An 18,270-nucleotide genomic window follows, 5' to 3' on the forward strand; every position below is an offset into this window, starting at 1 on the left:
AAATTACCTGCGGCGCGGCTTGGACGGCCAAAGGAGTGAGGGCTTGGGTCGGCTGGCTCGTGGCTTGGTTGAAGGTGGTGATGGAGGAGATGCTGGGGGGAGCTATTCCAGGCAACGACTTTACTTCGCCTTCGGGGGAGGAAAGGACACAACGTCAGAAGACTCTGCTACTTAAGTGTAATGATAATAACAATCGTTATGTAGCGCTCTTCACCTACAGATCTCCAAGTCCTTAACGAAGCAGGGCTGCATCGTTAGCTTTTATTTTGCAAATGGGGAAACTGAGGCACAAGGAGGGGGAAAATGACTTGCCCAAGGTCGACTAGGAAAGTACCATGGCTATGCCACACTGTCACCTGCTCTCTGTCTCCCCCTAGTGGCTCTCCCACAGATCTGTGCTGCTGGCAGAACTGGATTTTTCGGCTCAAGCAACAGCATGTGGCTCTGATGTGGGACCTTCTCTCTGCCCCCAAAAGAAGCTGAACGTACCAACAGCCATGCTGGGTCCATCTAGCCCAGTATCCTGCCTTTTGGCGCTGCCGTGGGTAATATTTCGAGTGATCCCTCCCCTGTCATCAGCCCAGCTTCTGGTAGCCAGAGGTTGAGGGACAGCTAAACGCTTGGACTAAAAGCCATCCGTGGTCCTATAATCCACTTAGACTCTTGGAATTCGCCACCTCCCCTAGCAGTGAAGTTCACAGGCTGACAGCAAGGGGCGTGAAGGAGTATTTCCTTATGTTTATTGTAAACCTGCTGCCTATTAGTTTCATATCAGCAACCCCAGGTTTTCCTGATGAAGGAAGTCAGGATCCTTACCCCCAGTTTGGGCCACAGGGAAACTGAGGCAGGATGTCACATGCCCAGGGTCACCCTGGAGTTGAGAGGCAAAGACAGGACTAGAACACGGGAGTCCCATGCAGGTGCTTTACCCACTAGGCCATCCTGGCAATGCCTCAAAGCCATGACCACAGAATGGAGGCACTTATCTGATCTATCATCCCCTCTCTTCTGAGTTTTGGTCACCCCCTTGTCTGGCCACGTCAGCTGGGCATGGAGTCAAGGTGACCCCTGGTGGCCAGACCCAGGCATTGCACAATCCTGGAATCGTGGATGGCAGGAGAGCTCTGTGCATTTATGTACGGCTCCCAGGCCTGCTGGTGTGTGTGGGCGTGTGTGTGTGTGTACACAAGTATATACACACACATACACATAGGGCTGGCTGGGGAAAGGGTGTGGCACACTTTAGCCCCGCCCCTTCCACCCAAGGCCCCGCCCCTTCTAGGCGCACAGAGATGTCCCCCATGTTGCCAGGCAACAGCTCTTGGCCTACCTGGCTGCTCCAAAAAGGACCAAACAACCCCTCCAACAAGGGGGGGAAAGGGGGCAACTGCCCCAAGGCCCAGTAATTCACAGGGGCCCTGGGCTCCCAGCCAACGCCCCTGCTACTGTGGCCCCGGACCCCAGGCGGTGCTGAGGGCCGACTGCCCCAGCCCCATCCTTTCTGGGAGCATGGAGCCGGGCCCCACCTCCCACATTGCTCAGGGCCCTGAGAGAAATTTTTGGCACAGACTATTCTAGTGAGCACCTCCCCTGAGTAAGAGAGAGCCCCCTTCCATCCATCTTCCTTCACCTTGAACTCTACGGCCAAAGTCATTTTCTGCCCAACGTCGCTGAGGGTTGTATAACAACGGCACCGCTTCTGCAGCTGTCCCCCCCAAAATCAGAACTTACCCAACTGAAACCCCAGATCACTTTACCCGCCACTGAAACGCAGCCACCTCTGGGGTGAGACGCCCCGGCTGTTTATCGGCACATAACCACACTCTGGAACAGCCTAGGGCAGGCAGGGAAGAAAGATCCCACATCCCTACTCTGCTTCAGCCGTCTGCTTTGGCAGCACAGCTGCAAAGGAGACCTAGGGCAGAGGCGGGGAAACTTTTTTCGTTGGGGAGCCACTGACCCCCAGAAAAATCAGTCGGGGGCCACGTGGCCCTTAGGGAAAAAGAGACTCCTTCTAATCCCGTGTGTGAGTTACACTGACAAATGTTGCCTTCTGTTCCTGTCAAAGAGGCAGACTTGATTTTGGTTCCTCGCCACAAGGAGCCACGCAGCTACCTGGGAAGATGCCCTTATTGTACTCAGAAGCATTCAAAACCGATGTGTATTAATCGATTCACCCCCTGCCCACCCACACCAACAACTGGTATTACAGAAGTGCCTCCAGGCCCTGCCCATCTGAACGGAGAGCCCTGTTCTGCTAGGATGCGTACACAGGACACCACAAAACGCTGTCAATCTAAACAAAGGGAAGGGAAACTGAGGCACAGGGGCACAATTTGTCCAAGATCCTGGGATGGAACCCAGATTTCCTGGCTCCTAGTTCAGCCCCGTGTGGTGGTTACTGGAGCACATGTGCACATTTAGGAAATGCTGGTTTCCTCCATCAACTCAACAGACAGACAGAGCCAGGGTCCCTTGGGAGGAATGGGATTAAAAAGTCAAGTGGAACTGGGAAGCTTTCGGCCAAATCAGGATGTTGTCTATGTCTCAGGCATTTTCCTGATCATTTGCACTAACCAACAGGTGGGAGGTGGAACACAAGAAACAGCACAGGGTAGCGGGCCTCCTACCAGCTGTCTCTCCACCAGTGGCCTCTTGGTTTGGCTGCATGCCTTGTCTTGCTGGATCACTTCTTTCCACGGGGCAGCCGCTTGCCACCTCTCCAGCAGTTGCTTCCAAAGCTTTCCCATCATCCTCTGCTGGAAGCGGGGCATCCACTCCCACCTCCAGCACTCGGATAGTCTCGTGACTCGACATCACGATGACCTGGACGCAGAGAGCAAAGGAGAAGTCAGATCTCAACAGGCCCAGTTCCTGACAGACACGGACAAAAAGAGGGTGGGATTCTCTGGGCTTCACACTCTCCACCCACCGCAAAAGGCAGAGCTAGAATGGACCCACCTATAGATCTATCCAGCCATCCCTATCCCTGCCCATCCATCCATCGATATCTACACCCATCCATCTCTCCATCCCTATTCCTGCCCATCCATCCATCCATCTCTCCATCCCTATCCCTGCCCATCCACCCTTCTACATCTACACCCATCCATCTATCCATCCCTATTCCTGCCCATCCATCCATCCGTATCTACACCCATCCATCTATCCATCCCTATCCCTGCCCATCCATCCATCCATCTATATCTACACCCATCCATCTATCCATCCCTATCCCTGCCCATCCATCCATCTATATCTACACCCATCCATCTATCCATCCCTATCCCTGCCCATCCATCTATCCATCCCTATCCATACACATCCATCTATCCATCCATTCTAATACACTTCTGTCTGTCTGTCTTTTCATCCCCATAGACATCCGTCTATTCATCAATCCCAACACTCATCTGTCTATCCCTATGCACATCCATCCATCCCCTATACAAATCTATCTGTCTATCAATCTATCCATCCCCAAACACACACACCCGCTCTATCCATCCTTCCATCCCCATATACCTCTCTAGTCACTAGCTTCGCTGTAATTGTTTCCTCACCATTGCAGTTAGCCCAGAATAGCCAGGGCAGAGTCTCAGCTGGCATTATCAGCTGTGGCTCCATCCCTCATCAGGGCCCATCTCCAGCTGGCGTGAGCTGGCACAGCTCCCCTGATGCCAACCGGCCGGCTGCTCAGCTGGCATGAACCAGCGTTGCTCTACTGAAATCAGTGGGCTAATACACCAGTGGGGAGCTCAGTGGTGCACCTCTGAAGCCCGTGCAGAGGAGATGGCTCAGAGCAGCTGGCCGCATGAGAAGGGGAAGCCCGATGCCAGGCATGGCCGCCACAAACCCGTGGAAAGACGCAAACGTACTTGCTCGTTCACCGTCAGGGCGGCTTCCGGGGGCTGCACGGTTTCGGTGTCCATGGTCAGTCAGGCTGGGGGGAGGGGGGGACTCAGACTCCCCGCATACTGCGAGCAAGAAGATACCGGTCACATGAGCGTGCCATGAGAGGTCGCGATTAAGCAAACCGTCCCCTTCCCTTGGGTTCACTAGGACTGTGCAGAACTCTGGTCTGCCCCCATGTTTACCTGGGAAGTCGCCAATAAATTTAGAACAATTACCAATTTGTGTTTTAATTAATGAGCATAACTTTATTGATGTTGCCACTTAATGAACAACAAATTTAAAAGATAACAGCTAAGAATTAAAAGAAAATGAATAAAAAAAGAAAAATACAAAAAGCAAATTGTTTCTGCTAGCCTGATGACAAGGATATTTAGTGATGTCAGCTAACTCGTTATCTAGTTTTTTAATTTCTTCTAGATTAATTTTTTAAAAGAACTGCAACTATGAGGGTCCTTGATCTTATAGCTCATCAATATTATTTTGTTTTTCTTGATTTTTTAGAATCTTTTTGTTAGGTTTTTTGACTCTTTTTGTTAGATTTTTTGACTCTTCTGTTAAGTTTTTTGACTCACCCGATCAGGTGTAGCAGCATCTCTCTACTGACCAGGTAGAGGATGACGAATGCTGTTACGATGCCTGCCACGGATGGATCTCCTGCCTCTTGTCAGAGAGCAGCACGTGAGTTCAGTTTCCAGAATGAGTCGTAGATGATGAGGTACCTGCAGTCGTTACTGCAGGGGTATTTATGGCCTGATCTCTCTGGGTACATCTCGACTACAGGCTTTTGTCGACAGAAGTTTTGTCGACAGATACTGTCGACAAAGCTTCTGTCGACAAAGAGCGTCTAGACGACATTCAGTTCTGTCGACAAAGCAAGCTGCTTTGTCGACAAAACCCTGTAGTCTAGACACAACCCTAGATGCAATAACACCTTCTGTCGACAGAACTCTGTCGACAAAAGGCGTTATGGCTCGTAAAATGAGGTTTACCAGCATCGACAAAACTGCTGAGTTCTGTCGACGTTATATCGACAGAACTCAGCGGTAGTGTAGACGCAGGTATAGTTTTGTCGACAAAAGTCCACTTTTGTCAACAAAACCCTGTACTCTAGACACACCCTCATTGTCTATTCAGTTCTGTGGTTAATTTGAGATGCAAAAAAATTTTTTCTCTTAAGGCCTAGTGAATTAGCTGAGGATCTTGTAATTAGATGCAAGGAATTTTTTCTACTTACACCAAATTTGGTGTGTTACTCAAGAGCTAGAGACTCAGATGAGGATTTTTACTCTTACAAATTATACTGTTTATCCTAAATTATTATGTTTCCTAACAAATTTCCTAATACATTCCTTCTTAACAGCAAAAAGACAATTCACGTAGTCTGTGGTTAGGTTACTTCCTCGCAAACATTGCCGTCTGTGCTTTTGCTATAGAATTATTTTTAAAGAGCTGCTAAGCATCCATGACAGAGCGCAGGCTGCTAACCCAGCGCCACACCCGCCCCGGGTCGAACCCCAGAATACCATGCGCGAGACGGGGCAGCTTGCGAAGCCACAGGCAGCCTGGCGTTCTACAGCTCGCAGCCCCGGGAGACTAAGCCCACGTCCAGCCTCCCTTCACCCTACGGCGTGGCTGTCGGGGTGTCCAGGCCACTGCCCATGGTGGGAGCCATTCACGCCTGCACAAAGCGGGCATGTGGAACGCTCCTCTTCCAAGCCAGTCCCACTTGGCAACAGGGCTGGCTGAGGCAACAAGGGCAGGGCAACCGAGGCTCATGCTTGGCGTCAGGATGCCGGTTCTACGCCTGCCTCTACCACGAACTTCCCACAGAGGCAGCAGTGCGGGGCAGGGGGGAGGCAGCTCCGTGGGTATCCCCCAGCCCTGGTCCCGCCTCCCCCCCCAGTTTTTTTTGTGTGGAGACGGATGACAGAGGAGGGATTAGGTGATGATTCCCTGTTCTGTTCCCTCCCTCTGGGGCACCTGGCATCGGCCACTGTGGGCAGACAGGACGCTGAGCTAGATGGGCCTTTGGTCTGACCCCGTCTGGCCGCTCTTACATGCTCTGTAGGTAGCAGAGGAGCGGGAGGGCGGGAAGCCAATTGCTCCGAGAGCCAGCAGGCGCGAGGAGCTGGCTTAAAAACCAACTCCCCACAGGCAGCAGCTCCTGCTTCCCCCTACCTCCTTGCTGCCTCTGATAGAGAGGCAGCAAGGGGGTGTGTCTGCATGTAGCTGTTAAGATTAACCAACATGCCTGGGGATAGTATCCCTTTAAATTACTGCTCCTTTCACTCTTTAACCAAACAGGAAGGAACCTCACAGACCCACGGCAGCGGCCGAGTAACGGTGTTCACTATATACAACAGGCAAGGCACATGCAGGCACACACCGGCCTCTGGTACATACACACAAGACACAGGGAGCGTCATTAGAAGGCTTACAAACTATTTAAAGCAGTGGTCCTCAACCTTTTGGGGCTGCTCGTGCGCCGTGCGTCCGGGGTGGGGCCACGCATGTGCCGTGTGCCCGGGGCGGGGCTGCTCACACGCCATGCACCCGGGCCGGCACCGCACACATGCCGCGGTCCGGGATTGGCTCAGATGATTCGGCAGGCACACATAAATGCCCCGGCGGGCACCGCGTTGGGGACCACTGATTTAAAGGGACAGCATCCAACTCCTAGCTCCGAACCCCCGCTGGCTTGGACAAGCCCAAGCTAAACATTCACACAGAACCAGAGCTGCCTTCTCCGCTTTGCTGGGGGGCTGTTAATAGGGTGAGCCCCTGAAGCCTGAATAAGCCAAGGGACGGAGAGTCTTCTGGAACGGTGGCTGCTCTGTCAAATCGGAGGCACATTTTTAAATCCAGCTTTTTCTTCAGAGTTGCCAAGCACCCTGGGATGCTGAGGCAGGCTTTAATTCACAGTTTATTTCCGTGCAGCAGAGAGCAGAGTCGGGGGCCATCAGGTAGCGCTTCTACGCATCTGGCGCGTTATTAATAGTTAATTAGTTCTCCTACACGGCGAAGGGCAGGCAAACTTGGAGCGCCGGGGATGTGCCGGGGGGAAGGAAAAACCAGGAAACAAAAGCTGCCAAACTTCCTGTTACAAAGAGATGAGATGAGTCGAATGGACAGTCATTCCACCAGGAAGGAAAAGTCTGTGCAGGAGCTGGGGTGGGTGGTGTCTGGTTTGCTGGTCTCCTGGCACTGGTAAGATCCTGGAGGAGGATGTAAGCTCTTTGGGGCAGGACCTGTCCTTCGCTATGTATCTTAGGAGACTACCACTGCAGGGTCACTCTCTCGACTGGGGTTTCAAGGTGCTACTATAATGCAAGTCTTAAATAATCTTTGCCCTGCACCAAGAAGGGCGTCGGGTCCAGGGGGTCTGGCCCACGAAAGCTCATCATCTAATAAACCATCTTGTTAGTCTTTAAAGTGCTACATAGTCCTGTATTTTGCTTCAGCTACACCAGACTAACACGGCTACATTTCTATTACGAAACCCCAGGGTCTGCTCTATCCTCGAGAAGCTCCGCCGTCCGGGATGTCTGGCTCCTTCTCCTTTCTGTCTTCTGCACCTGAGCAGGTAAGGCGGGGACAGCATAACTATGCACATGCCGGAAATTCTCCTCTGCACTCCGCAGTTCATTTAAGATCCCCCGAGGAGTCACACAGAGATGGGAGGGGGGCAGAAGGAGCCCACCCCGTCCATTAGAAAATGGGTTTCTTCAATAAAGCTGCAATTTTTAAACAGGCATTAGGGATGTCAAATCCCATTTACCTGGTTAAACATATTGTTTAACCAGTTAACTGGTTAAAGAGGAGGGAGGGTGGGGGGTTGCTCCAGCCCGACTGAAGTAAGGATGTTAAAATGCGGTTAACTGACTAGTTGACTGGTTGATGGTTAAACATGCCCATTCCTAAAAGGCATCGGACCCAATTCAGTCAAAATTTAAGATAAATATAATTACAAAAAAAAAAAACCACACATAAAAATGGTCAAAATCGAGGTTCCTGCAGGGAGATTGCTTGGTATACAGTGGGTACCTATTTAAAAAGTTACCAAACATGTGCACCTCCCTGCAAATATCCTTTGCAGTGAACGCTCGCAACAGGAATAGCTGTTTAAGGAAAGGTATCATTCTAAACACGCTCTCTGGCGGCTGAGTGACTGTCATTCTTGGCAGGAGATGGGACGGAGCAGTTATTAGCTGATCTGTCAGAAAAATCACAAGAGACAAACTCAGGAAACTCTGCGTTCTCATGCTAGGCACTCATGTTTTTCGGGCACAGGAAGGCCTTGTGCGCTCCTTGCCCTTGGGGAGCCGGGCAAATTCTTCAGAGGAGTCAGCTTCTGTGATTTCATGCGCTGAGCTGCAAAATAAAAAAAAAGCCTGGTGCTGAAAACACCGCGGCTCTCTCAGTCCTCCCAAGGTTGCACGTCCGCGCCTCAGTCACGTCCCTCGTCGGTGCGTGTTAGGGACGTCTCCAGGAAACAGCGAAAAAACCAACCAGATCCCCATGCGTTTTCCCAAGGAGGCGCATGGAACGACGGAACGTATAAAAAGCACGCCCGACCCTCACAGGGACGCACACTTGAAGGTGCCTTTGCACTGCCAGAGAAGTGTAGAATGGCCTTCGTGTAAATCAAGAGCAATGTAGTGCAAAGGCGCCGTCTTCCAGGTTTGCAGACGGTTTAAAACAACGCATCTTTCAACAGAGCCTTGGAGTTTTGCTGCACAAAGCGCCGCTAAAAACGGCAGCAAAGGAGCATCACGAGACAGACTTGTGGCTTACAGAAGTTTATCTCTGCACAGATCTACAGCAACAAAACAAGCTGAAAAGTGGCTTTCAGAACCTCCGGCATATAGCGAGGCCGAACACGAGACACTAATGATGCTCTATCTACTGCATTTATCCGAGCAAGAGACTTAGATCTTTCCAGGCCTTCCCTGCGCGGCAGAGTCAGGTAACGGGCAAAGAAGAGAAGCCGACCTCTCGCTCGGCACCGTGCAAAGAGACCAATTAGCGCGGTAAATGATTACACAGACATTTCGTAACATCGAGCTCCCTGCCGTTCTGTGGCGAGGCGTGGATTTCATCACGGCTGGCTCTTGCTCTGCAGACGTTCCGCGAGCGCGTCCTACCATTGCTTTTTGCTTCTTTGCACTTTTTTTGCAATTAACGGGACAAATCGGTCGCCCAGATGGGCAGTGGGACGCGCACTCCCCACGCACCCGGCTGTTTCCCAGCAGATGGGGACCCGGCAACGAAATGCACAAAATAATATTAATACTACTACTAATAAAAAAAAAGGTTGGAAAAAGAGAGGGAGGTGACGATTGGACGCCCCCTGTTCTCACTGTGAACTGCCATATTCGTTTCTAGTGTGGATGAGTCAGAGATGTGACTGCCTGGATCCCATTCCTGTGTGGATCTCACTGCGAACACACCTGCCACAGGTGAGAAGCCCCAAGAGACAGATTTTCATTTATACTTAGGCATCTACAAACAAAAATAGGCACCGAGCACCATTTTCAGAAGCGTCTAAGCAGGTCGGGCACCTGACTCCCAGAGAAATCCATTAGGCGAATAATGTGCTATGAAGCTTCTGGAAACCCCACGAAGCTCCCATCTGCATCTTTAGGTGCCATAAATACCTTTGAAAATCTGGCCCTAAGAGCGGCATTAGACCTAGACGGGTGCTTGGTCCCACTGGCTCTCCCCCAGACAAGGTACAGAGCTGGGGTAACCGCCCCTCCTGCAGAGCAATGCAGACACGGAGCCCCTTCAGCTCTGGGAGCCCAACCCCCAAACCAATCTGTCTCTCTCAGAGGAAAGTTTTACCCAAAGAAAGCTCAAGAGGAACTTCTCCTGCTTTATCAGTGACAGAGAGAATACGCCCCTTGCTCAAATGAAATTAATGGGGAGCAGGTTTAAAACTAATAAAAGAAAGTTCTTCTTCACACAGCATGTAGTCAACCTGTGGAACTCCTTGCCAGAGGAGGCTGTGAAGGCTAGGACTATAACAGAGTTTAAAGAGAAGCTAGATAATTTCATGGAGGTTAGGTCCATAAAAGGCTATTAGCCAGGGGATAGAATTGGTGTCCCTGGCCTCTGTCAGAGGCTGAAGAGGGATGGCAGGAGACAAATCGCTTGATCACTGTCTTCAGTCCACCCTCTCTGGGGCACCTGGTGCTGGCCACTGTCAGCAGACAGGATACTGGGCTAGAAGGACCTTTGGTCTGACCCAGTACGGCCGTTCTTATGTCTGCTTCAAACCCGGGGGGAGGGGGAGCTTTCTGCCCTAGAGCCCAGCAAATCGAACCCTGCTTGAGGGATGCCCTGAAACCTGCGTGTGGCCCCCCCAAGGGCTCCTAGCTGAGAACCACTGCCCTAGCCCACAGCACCCTGTAGTGCGGGTCACTCACACATTGCTCCTTGCAACCTGAAGCAGTGTCCAGGGAGAAAACAAAAAACCCTTCAGTCTTAAATCCCAGTTCAGTGTCATGTTATTTTGGAGGGAGGGGGGCGGGGGGAGATGTTCATGAAAATAAACAAGCCAGGCTTGCTCCCTTCCAGTTCTACTGTCCTGGGAGTATCCGTGCCCAACCTCACTGGGGTACTGTGAAGGATCCGGCACGGAGGTGCGTTATATGCATCATGGACGGTGAAGTGTGTGGCCTCCCATGAAATCGGCTTTGTGCACTGCCCCTGCCCCCCAGCACAATCTCACTGCTCCCATTGGCTGGAAACTGGCCAATGGGAGCTGCCTGGGCCATGCTTGCAGCACAGGCTGCATGCGGACCCCCCCCCCCAAGGGGTGCATGGTGCACAGACAGCACATGGCCCCTGCAGCTGGCTGCTCTGAACTGCACGTGGGGGTGCGGCAGGCAGGGCGCCTGCTCCAGGGTCCCACTGGGCTGCTGGCTGGGAGTTGCCTTGATAAGCGCCTCAAGGCCAGAGCCTGCAAATGGCACCCCAACCCCTCCCTCCCACCAACTCTCTGCCCCGCCACCCCAAGATCACAATCCAAACCCTCTGTACCCCTCGTCCTGCACTCGTACCCCCTCCCAGACCCTGCACCCCAAACCTTTGCCCAGGGTCCCAAACCCCCTTCCCCCAAACTCCCTTCTAGACCCACATCCCCTCCTGAACCCCAATCTCCTACCCCGAGCTCCCTTCTGCACCCAACCTCCGTTCCAAACCCCACACCTCCGCCATTAATATCATGGACGAGGACGGCCCTTGGCCCCCTACCAAATTCTTGGAGTGGTCCCTTGTCAAAAACCATTGCCCACCCCCGGCGTAAGTGGTCTGCAGAGACTCTTGTGTCTTCCGGGCTGATTGCATTTGAATCTCCTGAGAGACCAATTAAATGGACAAACCTGAACTCACAAAAACCACACACATTTTCTTTTCCAACGAAGCCACAGAAAGATCGAAACGGCAACTGCACTCAGTTCAAACCCACATTCAATCATAAAACAGCCCATTCGTCCTCACACGGCTCCAAGAACAAACGTGCCGCACTTTTCATCTGCCCCTTTCAGTCTTCTATGTGTTTTCAGAACAGTAAAGCCATTTTCAACCTGTTTTGGTAATTAATTCCTTCCCCCACCAGCCTCTCCTCCCACCCCCGTAAAAAAAACCCTAAAGCACAAAACCTTTTCCTCTGGGGACTCTCAAAGCGCTTGACAATTAATTAGCCTACAATTTTCTCAAAGGAAGGCAAATATTACCAATCACGTTACTGAAGGGGAAACTGAGGCAGAAGGATTAACTTGTCTAGCATCACCCAGTGAATCACTGGCAGAAGGAACACTAATACTCAAGAGCACGCAAACCCTAGTCTCCTTCTCAATCAACTCACCCTGGGCCACGGACAGGCGGGCGTAGGGGGCAGCTGACTGAGGCTTCCGGCCACCCCCACTGGGTCTGCAGGAGCCCTGGGTGGTGCTAGCTGATGAAGGCTAGCCCCCAGCTCTTCACCCCCCCACACTTTAATGCCTCACCTCACTCTAATACAATGCAATACAATAATACAATAACAAATAAATAAATAATCCCCCTTTCATTGGTAGCTCTCAAAGCACTTCACAGAGCGATCAGTAGCATTATCTAAAATCCCAACTCACCGGCTTGGTGGAGGGGAAATTGCCTGGCCTCACAGCCAGGTGGAGGGGAAATTGTTCTCCTTGGCCTCTGAGGACAGACCAAGAAGCAATGGGCTTAAACTGCAGCAAGGGAGGTTGAGGCTGGACACGAGGAAAAACTTCCTGCCTGTCAGGGTGGTGAAACACTGGAATAAATTGCCCAGGGAGGTTGTGGAATCTCCATCACTGGAGATATCTAAGAGCAGGTTGGACAGACGCCTGTCAGGGATGATGTAGACGGTGCTTGGTCCTGCCGTGAGGGCAGAGGACTGGACCTGATGCCCTCTCAAGGTCCCTTTCTGTTCTATTTCTAGGGTCTCTTTTACAGATGGGGAAACTGAGGCCCGGAGCAGCAACGCAACTAGCCCACAGTGCCACAGTCGGCCAAGCGCAGAGCCAGGAAAAGCACATGACAAGCGGGCAGGATGCCTGTCCTTGTCTCTGCTAGCCCCTCAGTCGTGCCCAAGGGTGTGCTGCTCTAACTCGGCGCTCGAAATCCTGTTTACTTGCGATTCAATTCCCTAGGGAAGACCACACCCGTGAGTTGGGAATTGCACTTCTAGGCACAGCAGCAGGGCAAACTCCCAGCGCTCATACTCATCCCCTAATGGCGCACAGGGACTTTATCCTGGAGCGATGGGAAGGGCTTCATTCTCCTCTACGGGAGTGCCGCTTCATAAGAACATAAGAACAGCCGTACTGGGTCAGACCAAAGGTCCATCTAGCCCAGTATCCTGTCTGCCCACAGTGGCCAGCACCAGGTGCCCCAGAGAGGGTGGACCGAAGACAATGATCAAGCGATTTGTCTCCTGCCATCTCTCTCCAGCCTCTGACAAACAGAGGCCAGGGACACCATTTTATCCCCTGGCTAATAGCCTTTTATGGACCTAACCTCCATGAAATTATCTAGCTTCTCTTTAAACTCTATTATAGTCCTAGCCTTCACAGCCTCCTCTGGCAAGGAGTTCCACAGGTTGACTACACGCTGTGTGAAGAAGAACTTTCTTTTATTAATTTTAAACCTGCTCCCCATTCATTTCATTTGGTGTCCTCTAGTTCTTCTATTTAGGGAACTAATAAATAACTTTTCTTTATCGGCCCTCTCCACACCACGCATGATTTTATAGACCTCTATCCTATCCCCCCTCAGTCTCCTCTTTTCTAAACTGAAAAGTCCCAGTCCCTTTAACCTCTCCTCCACATGGCCCTACAAAGAGGCCTGAAAGTGGAAGCCAATTTAATGCCTGCACTTTTGAAATCCCCATTCACACCAGAACAGTGCACAGCGGTCACAGTGTAACTGAGAGTCAGACGGACGGTGCAACTGTGCTACCAAGAGCCATTATACCTGCTGGCTGAACCCAAACCAGATTCCTCTTTCTGAAGGCAAACACAAAACCACTGTCCAGATCCCCGTTATACAATGGGGGGAAACTTCAGCTCCGTGCGGAGGAATGTAAAAACGGCCAATCCAATGTGTCTGAAAATGCGCATTTGCCCTCCGGGAAACGTGTCCTGTTGAGCACATTTCAGAGGAGGGATGTAAAAAAGTTGGTTAAAAAGGTAACCGTGTAACCACTACAAAACTCAGCTTTATACTGCAGAGCTGGTAGCGAAGTCTCCCCAAGAGCAGGGCAGCAGCCCCTCTCCTCCTCCAGCCCTGCTCCTGCAGAGCTGGCTGCTGGGCAGAGTTTGACCGATAACATTCACCGATAAGCATCAGCTTACCAGTTAATCGGCTAAACTCGAACATCCCTATTTCAGAGTGAAATTGGCCGTTTTGAAACTCCTAAAGATTGGGGGGAGGAATGGAAAACTAGAGACAGCCTCTGATCAGAGTTGGATTAACCCTCCAAAAACAGATTTCTGACCCCAAATGGGATAACTTTAAAACCTATGGCAGCTCCCCACAGCTCTTGGTTACCCTCTCCTACAAGGGAAGTCAGCCTCTTCCCTGGAAAGTTTGTGCCAGGCCATCTACAGAGCTGAATTAATGAAAACTCATTTGTGACCCATAAGGACAGATGGTCCAACGTGGCCTTTAAGCGACGGAAATCCGGAAAGGGCTGCGAGAGCGTGGGCTGGCGTTGGAGCAGGCCGTGCAGCTGAGCTAAGACGACGCTTTCAGAAGCGGAACGCATTACAAAGCGAGGTGCGCTTTGCGACCCAGCTCTGTGGGCCGGAGGACTGCTGCCTGTCGCAGCACACCTCGGCTTCGAGCTGAAAAAAAAATCACAAGCAGGAATTCATGTCTGCAAAGCTATGGAAGCGTCCGCAAACTTTAAAGAGAACCCCTTTTCCCCAAGCCCCTCCAATGCTTTATCTCACTTGGACAGATTTACTGGGATCCGTACTAGGGATTTTTTCTTAAATGTGTAACTGCTTGAAATTTCCAGCGGTTACACGTTTACACGCAGTGGGAGCCGGTTCCGCGGGAGCCAGTGTGTGGGGAGCAGTGTGGGGCAGCAGGCCCTGCGCAGCCCCCTGCCCGCACCGCAGCACGGCGGGTCCTGACAGGCCTGGCAAGAGCAACCTGCAATGTGACAGGCCCAGCTGGACTGGAGCAGCCCCCGGCCCATGTCACAGGCAAGGAGCTACTTCTGGGTTACCGGTTCAACATAGCATTTCGCCGGTTAACTTTTAAACTGGTAATTAACAACCCTCGCTGGCACAATGGAGCTTCTACGTCATAATCAGAGCTCTGTCTCAGGACTGCACCACACTGCTTTCTCCTGAGAGGGAGGGGAGTTTCACAGACAAGGCATTGAGAGCTTACATGACTCCTACGCCAGAGGCATGGAATTTTTTTCTCCTGAGTCCCAGCCCAGCACATTAACCACAAGTTCACCGTACTGATTCCAGCAGGTCATAAGAACGGCCAGACTGGATGAAGCGAAAGGTCCATCTAACCCAGCATACTGTCCCCTGACATTGGCCAATACCAGCTGCCCCAGAGGGAGGGAACACAACAGGTAATCCTGTCACCCATTTCCAGACACACAGAGGCTACCCATCCTGGCTAATAGCCATTGATGGACCTCACCTCCATGAATCTAGTTTTTTTTTTAACCCTGTTAAAGTCCTGATCTTCACCATATCCTCTGGCAAGGAGTTCCACAGGTTGACTGTACACTGAGTGAAGAAAAACTTATTTTTGTTTGTTTTAAACCTGCTGCCTATTTAATTTAATGTGGAGGCCCCTGATTCTTATATTGTGGGAATAAATAAATAACTTTTCCTTATTCACTTTTTCCACACCAGTCTTGATTTTATAGACCTTGATCACATCCCCCCCTTCATCTTCTCTTTTCTAAGCTGAAAAGTCCCAGTCTTTTTAATCTCTCTTCATATGGGACCCGTTCCAAACCCCTCATCATTGTGTTGCCCTATTCTGAACCTTTTCCAATGCCAATATATCTCTTTTGAAATGAGGCGACCTGAGATGAGGTCCTGCAAACATTCAAATGCGTCACCTACTAAGCCAGCTGGACCCCTAAAAATGCACCTTCCCCAGACTTCCAACAAGATACCAGAGTCATCTTGCAGATGCCTTACACCTCTCCGCAACTAACGCCTACGTAGCAAGAGCAGTAACCCCACAATCCCCACTTCTGGGACTGGCATCGCATGAGGAACACTGGCTGGTTTTTAACGCTCGGTCACTGGCACTGCGAACCCCGAGGCAGAGAACAAAGCCAGCTCCCTGGAGCCAGGGAGGGAAGTCATTTTGCGAAGCGTGACCAATGCGCAGTTTTGCATAGAACCTATTGACTAGGGAGCAGGTTTAAAACAAACAAGAGGAAGCGTTTCTTCACGCAGCCTACCGTCAACCTGCGGAACTCCTCGCCAGAGGAAGCTGTGAAGACCAGGGCTAGATGGACGTTTGGTCTGACCGAATCTGGCCATTCTGATGTTATCTATCCATAATCGTGTGACCAAGGACATCTGTCTCAACTGGTGTTTCCTGGTCAAACAACTTTTCCGACCAAGGACTTACTATTAGTCTCTAAAGCCGTTAATAATATAAGAGCTGTCTATGGGGGAAAGGCAGCCTCTCTCCTCAAACCCTGTCACAAACATCTACAATCGTTAACATCAGACGTACTGACTCTCCCAAATCGGCCTTTTAAGGGGAAGAGGCTGTCGGAAACTTGCCCCTTCCCTATAGAAAGCCCAGCCAATTCCACCTTCATAAACCTCCATGCCCTTCTGTTTCCATGCCCTTTGGCAACTGTGTGTTGATTTGCATCAGAATAATGATTAGAGGTTCTTGTGAAAAATCAGGGAGACATATTTAGCTACCGGGGTGTCTGTCGTGCTGGCCACCGCTGTTTGGGGTGCCTGCGGGTTTGGGGTGCCTTCGAATGCGCCATTTGCTCCCCATTGCCCGGGTGTGAATTAACGACGCCAGTTACACACGCCTCTGACCGAGCGCTGCTCATCAGCCGAGCTCAGAGGGCTTTGCAAAGGAGGCTGGTGTTGTGCCCATTTTACAGACGGGGAAACCGAGGCAGGGAGGCGCAGCGACTCGCCCAAGCCTCACCAGCCAGGCAGTGGCAGAGCTGGGAATAGGGGGTGTCTGTAACTCTGAGCCCCTCTCCCTGTGGGGATCCCCTAGCTCACAAAGGCCGGAGGGGGGCTGGGGGAAAAAGCAGAGATCACCCAACCCCCACATTGCAGCAATTAGCCCCAGTGACGAGGGTGGAGGGTAGCCCCCCCCATCTCTCCAGGGGGGGCTCCAGCGCCGTGTGCAGGGGGCAGCCCCTCCCTGGGGAGCCAGGAATGAGTCAAAGCCCCAGCCAGGCAGCCCCATGGCCCGGCCCCTGCTCCCCCGGGGCTCCGCAGCCCCCCCACTGCAGCCTGAGACACCCCCCCCCCCGCTCGCCGGAGACAGCACAGCGCCCCGCCCCTCCAATCCCGGGGTCCCCCCCCCACTCCCCGATCGCCAAGGAACCTCCCTGCCCCTGACTCCCCCAGCCTCTGGCTCCTCCGACCCCCGAGTCCCCCCAGCTCCCGATCCCAGGGGCTCCCCCCAATCCAGGACCCCCCCGGGGCTCTCCAAGGCCCTGGCTCTCCCGACCCCCCGATCCCAGGGGCTCCCCCCCCAACCCCCCCAGGGCTCCCCAGGAGGGGGCCCCCCCCCAGGGCTCCCCAAGCCCCTGGCTCTCCCGACCCCCCGATCCCAGGGGCTCCCCCCAATCCAGGACCCCCCCGGGGCTCCCCAAGCCCCTGGCTCTCCCGACCCCCCGATCCCAGGGGCTCCCCCCAACTCAGACTCTCCCCAACCCCTGGCTCCTCCGATTTCCCAGGACCCCCCCTTAACCCCGGCTCCCCCAACCCCGGTCTCCCCCATCTCCGGGCTCCCCCGGCCCCGTCTCCCCACGATCCAGCTCCTCGGGGCTCCCCCGGCCCCGGCTCCCCCGCTCCCAGCCGCCCCGGCCCCGGTTTTTCTCTTTATCATAAATATATAAATTATGCTAATTAAGACCATTGCATATTCACCGAAGCGGTCCCCCCCGCCCCCCCTGCCCGCCCCGCAGCGGCCCCACCGCACCCCCTCTCCCGGGCCCCGCACTCACCGCGCCGGGCACCCGCTCGCCCCCCGCTCGGGCCGGGGCTCCGAGCCGCTTTTTTGCTGGGAATAATTAAAAATTCATCTCACAGCAGCGGAGCGGAGGATGCTGCACACAAAGGGGGGCTGGGGGGGGGGAGGAGGCGGCGGCCCCCCCCGCCGCCAGCCCAGCCCTTGCACCGCGACCCCCGGGGCTTTGCACCGGGCCGCCCCCCCCTTGCAGCCGCCCTAGCTCGGGGGGGATTTATTTTTGTTACTTGGATTTTTTTAGCTGCTGCGTCATGAACATAATTTATGCAAAGGCCTTTGCCGCATCCCGCAGGCTGCAACACGGGCCGCGGCCTCGAGGGGGCGCAGGACCCCCCCTTGGATAATCCTGCCCCCCCCCCGATCTCCCGTATCCCCCCCTCCGTCTTTCCCCCGCCCCAGCCTAAAAAGTGCCCCTTGCTCTGCGTTTCCCCTCCTAGCACTTTGCAAACATGAGCTAGTTAATGGAGCCCTGTTGGGGAGGAGGGGGCCGGAGGGAGAAAGGAATCTAAGGCGGGGGGGGGGGGGGGGAGGAGAACCCCCCCAAGGTCACACAGCCAGTCGCCAACAGAGTTTGGAGGAGGACTCTGAACTCCCTGATTC

General features: G+C 52.9%; 1 protein-coding gene across 2 annotated transcripts in view; it reads right to left on the minus strand.

Annotated features, from left to right (window-relative positions):
- The window catches only part of POU6F1 (POU class 6 homeobox 1), a 32,218-nt gene extending 14,275 nt beyond the window's left edge, over positions 1 to 17,943 (minus strand). The window contains exons 1-4 of one of the 2 annotated variants that reach the window (XM_075901684.2): positions 17,648 to 17,943; positions 3,879 to 3,977; positions 2,631 to 2,826; positions 8 to 129 (exon numbers count right to left, since the gene is read on the minus strand). In XM_075901684.2, the coding sequence (XP_075757799.1) occupies positions 8 to 129; positions 2,631 to 2,826; positions 3,879 to 3,932 (372 nt within the window). In that variant the 5' untranslated portion in view covers positions 3,933 to 3,977; positions 17,648 to 17,943. Of the gene's footprint in view, positions 1 to 7; positions 130 to 2,630; positions 2,827 to 3,878; positions 3,978 to 4,487; positions 4,920 to 17,647 lie in introns of those variants that run through there. The other variant, XM_075901685.2, reaches the window with a different exon arrangement.
- Positions 17,944 to 18,270: the final 327 nt, after the last annotated feature.

This window comes from Pelodiscus sinensis, chromosome 31, assembly GCF_052426305.1.
Source record: "Pelodiscus sinensis isolate ZL-2025 chromosome 31, ASM5242630v1, whole genome shotgun sequence".
NCBI classification, from domain to species: Eukaryota; Metazoa; Chordata; order Testudines; family Trionychidae; genus Pelodiscus; species Pelodiscus sinensis.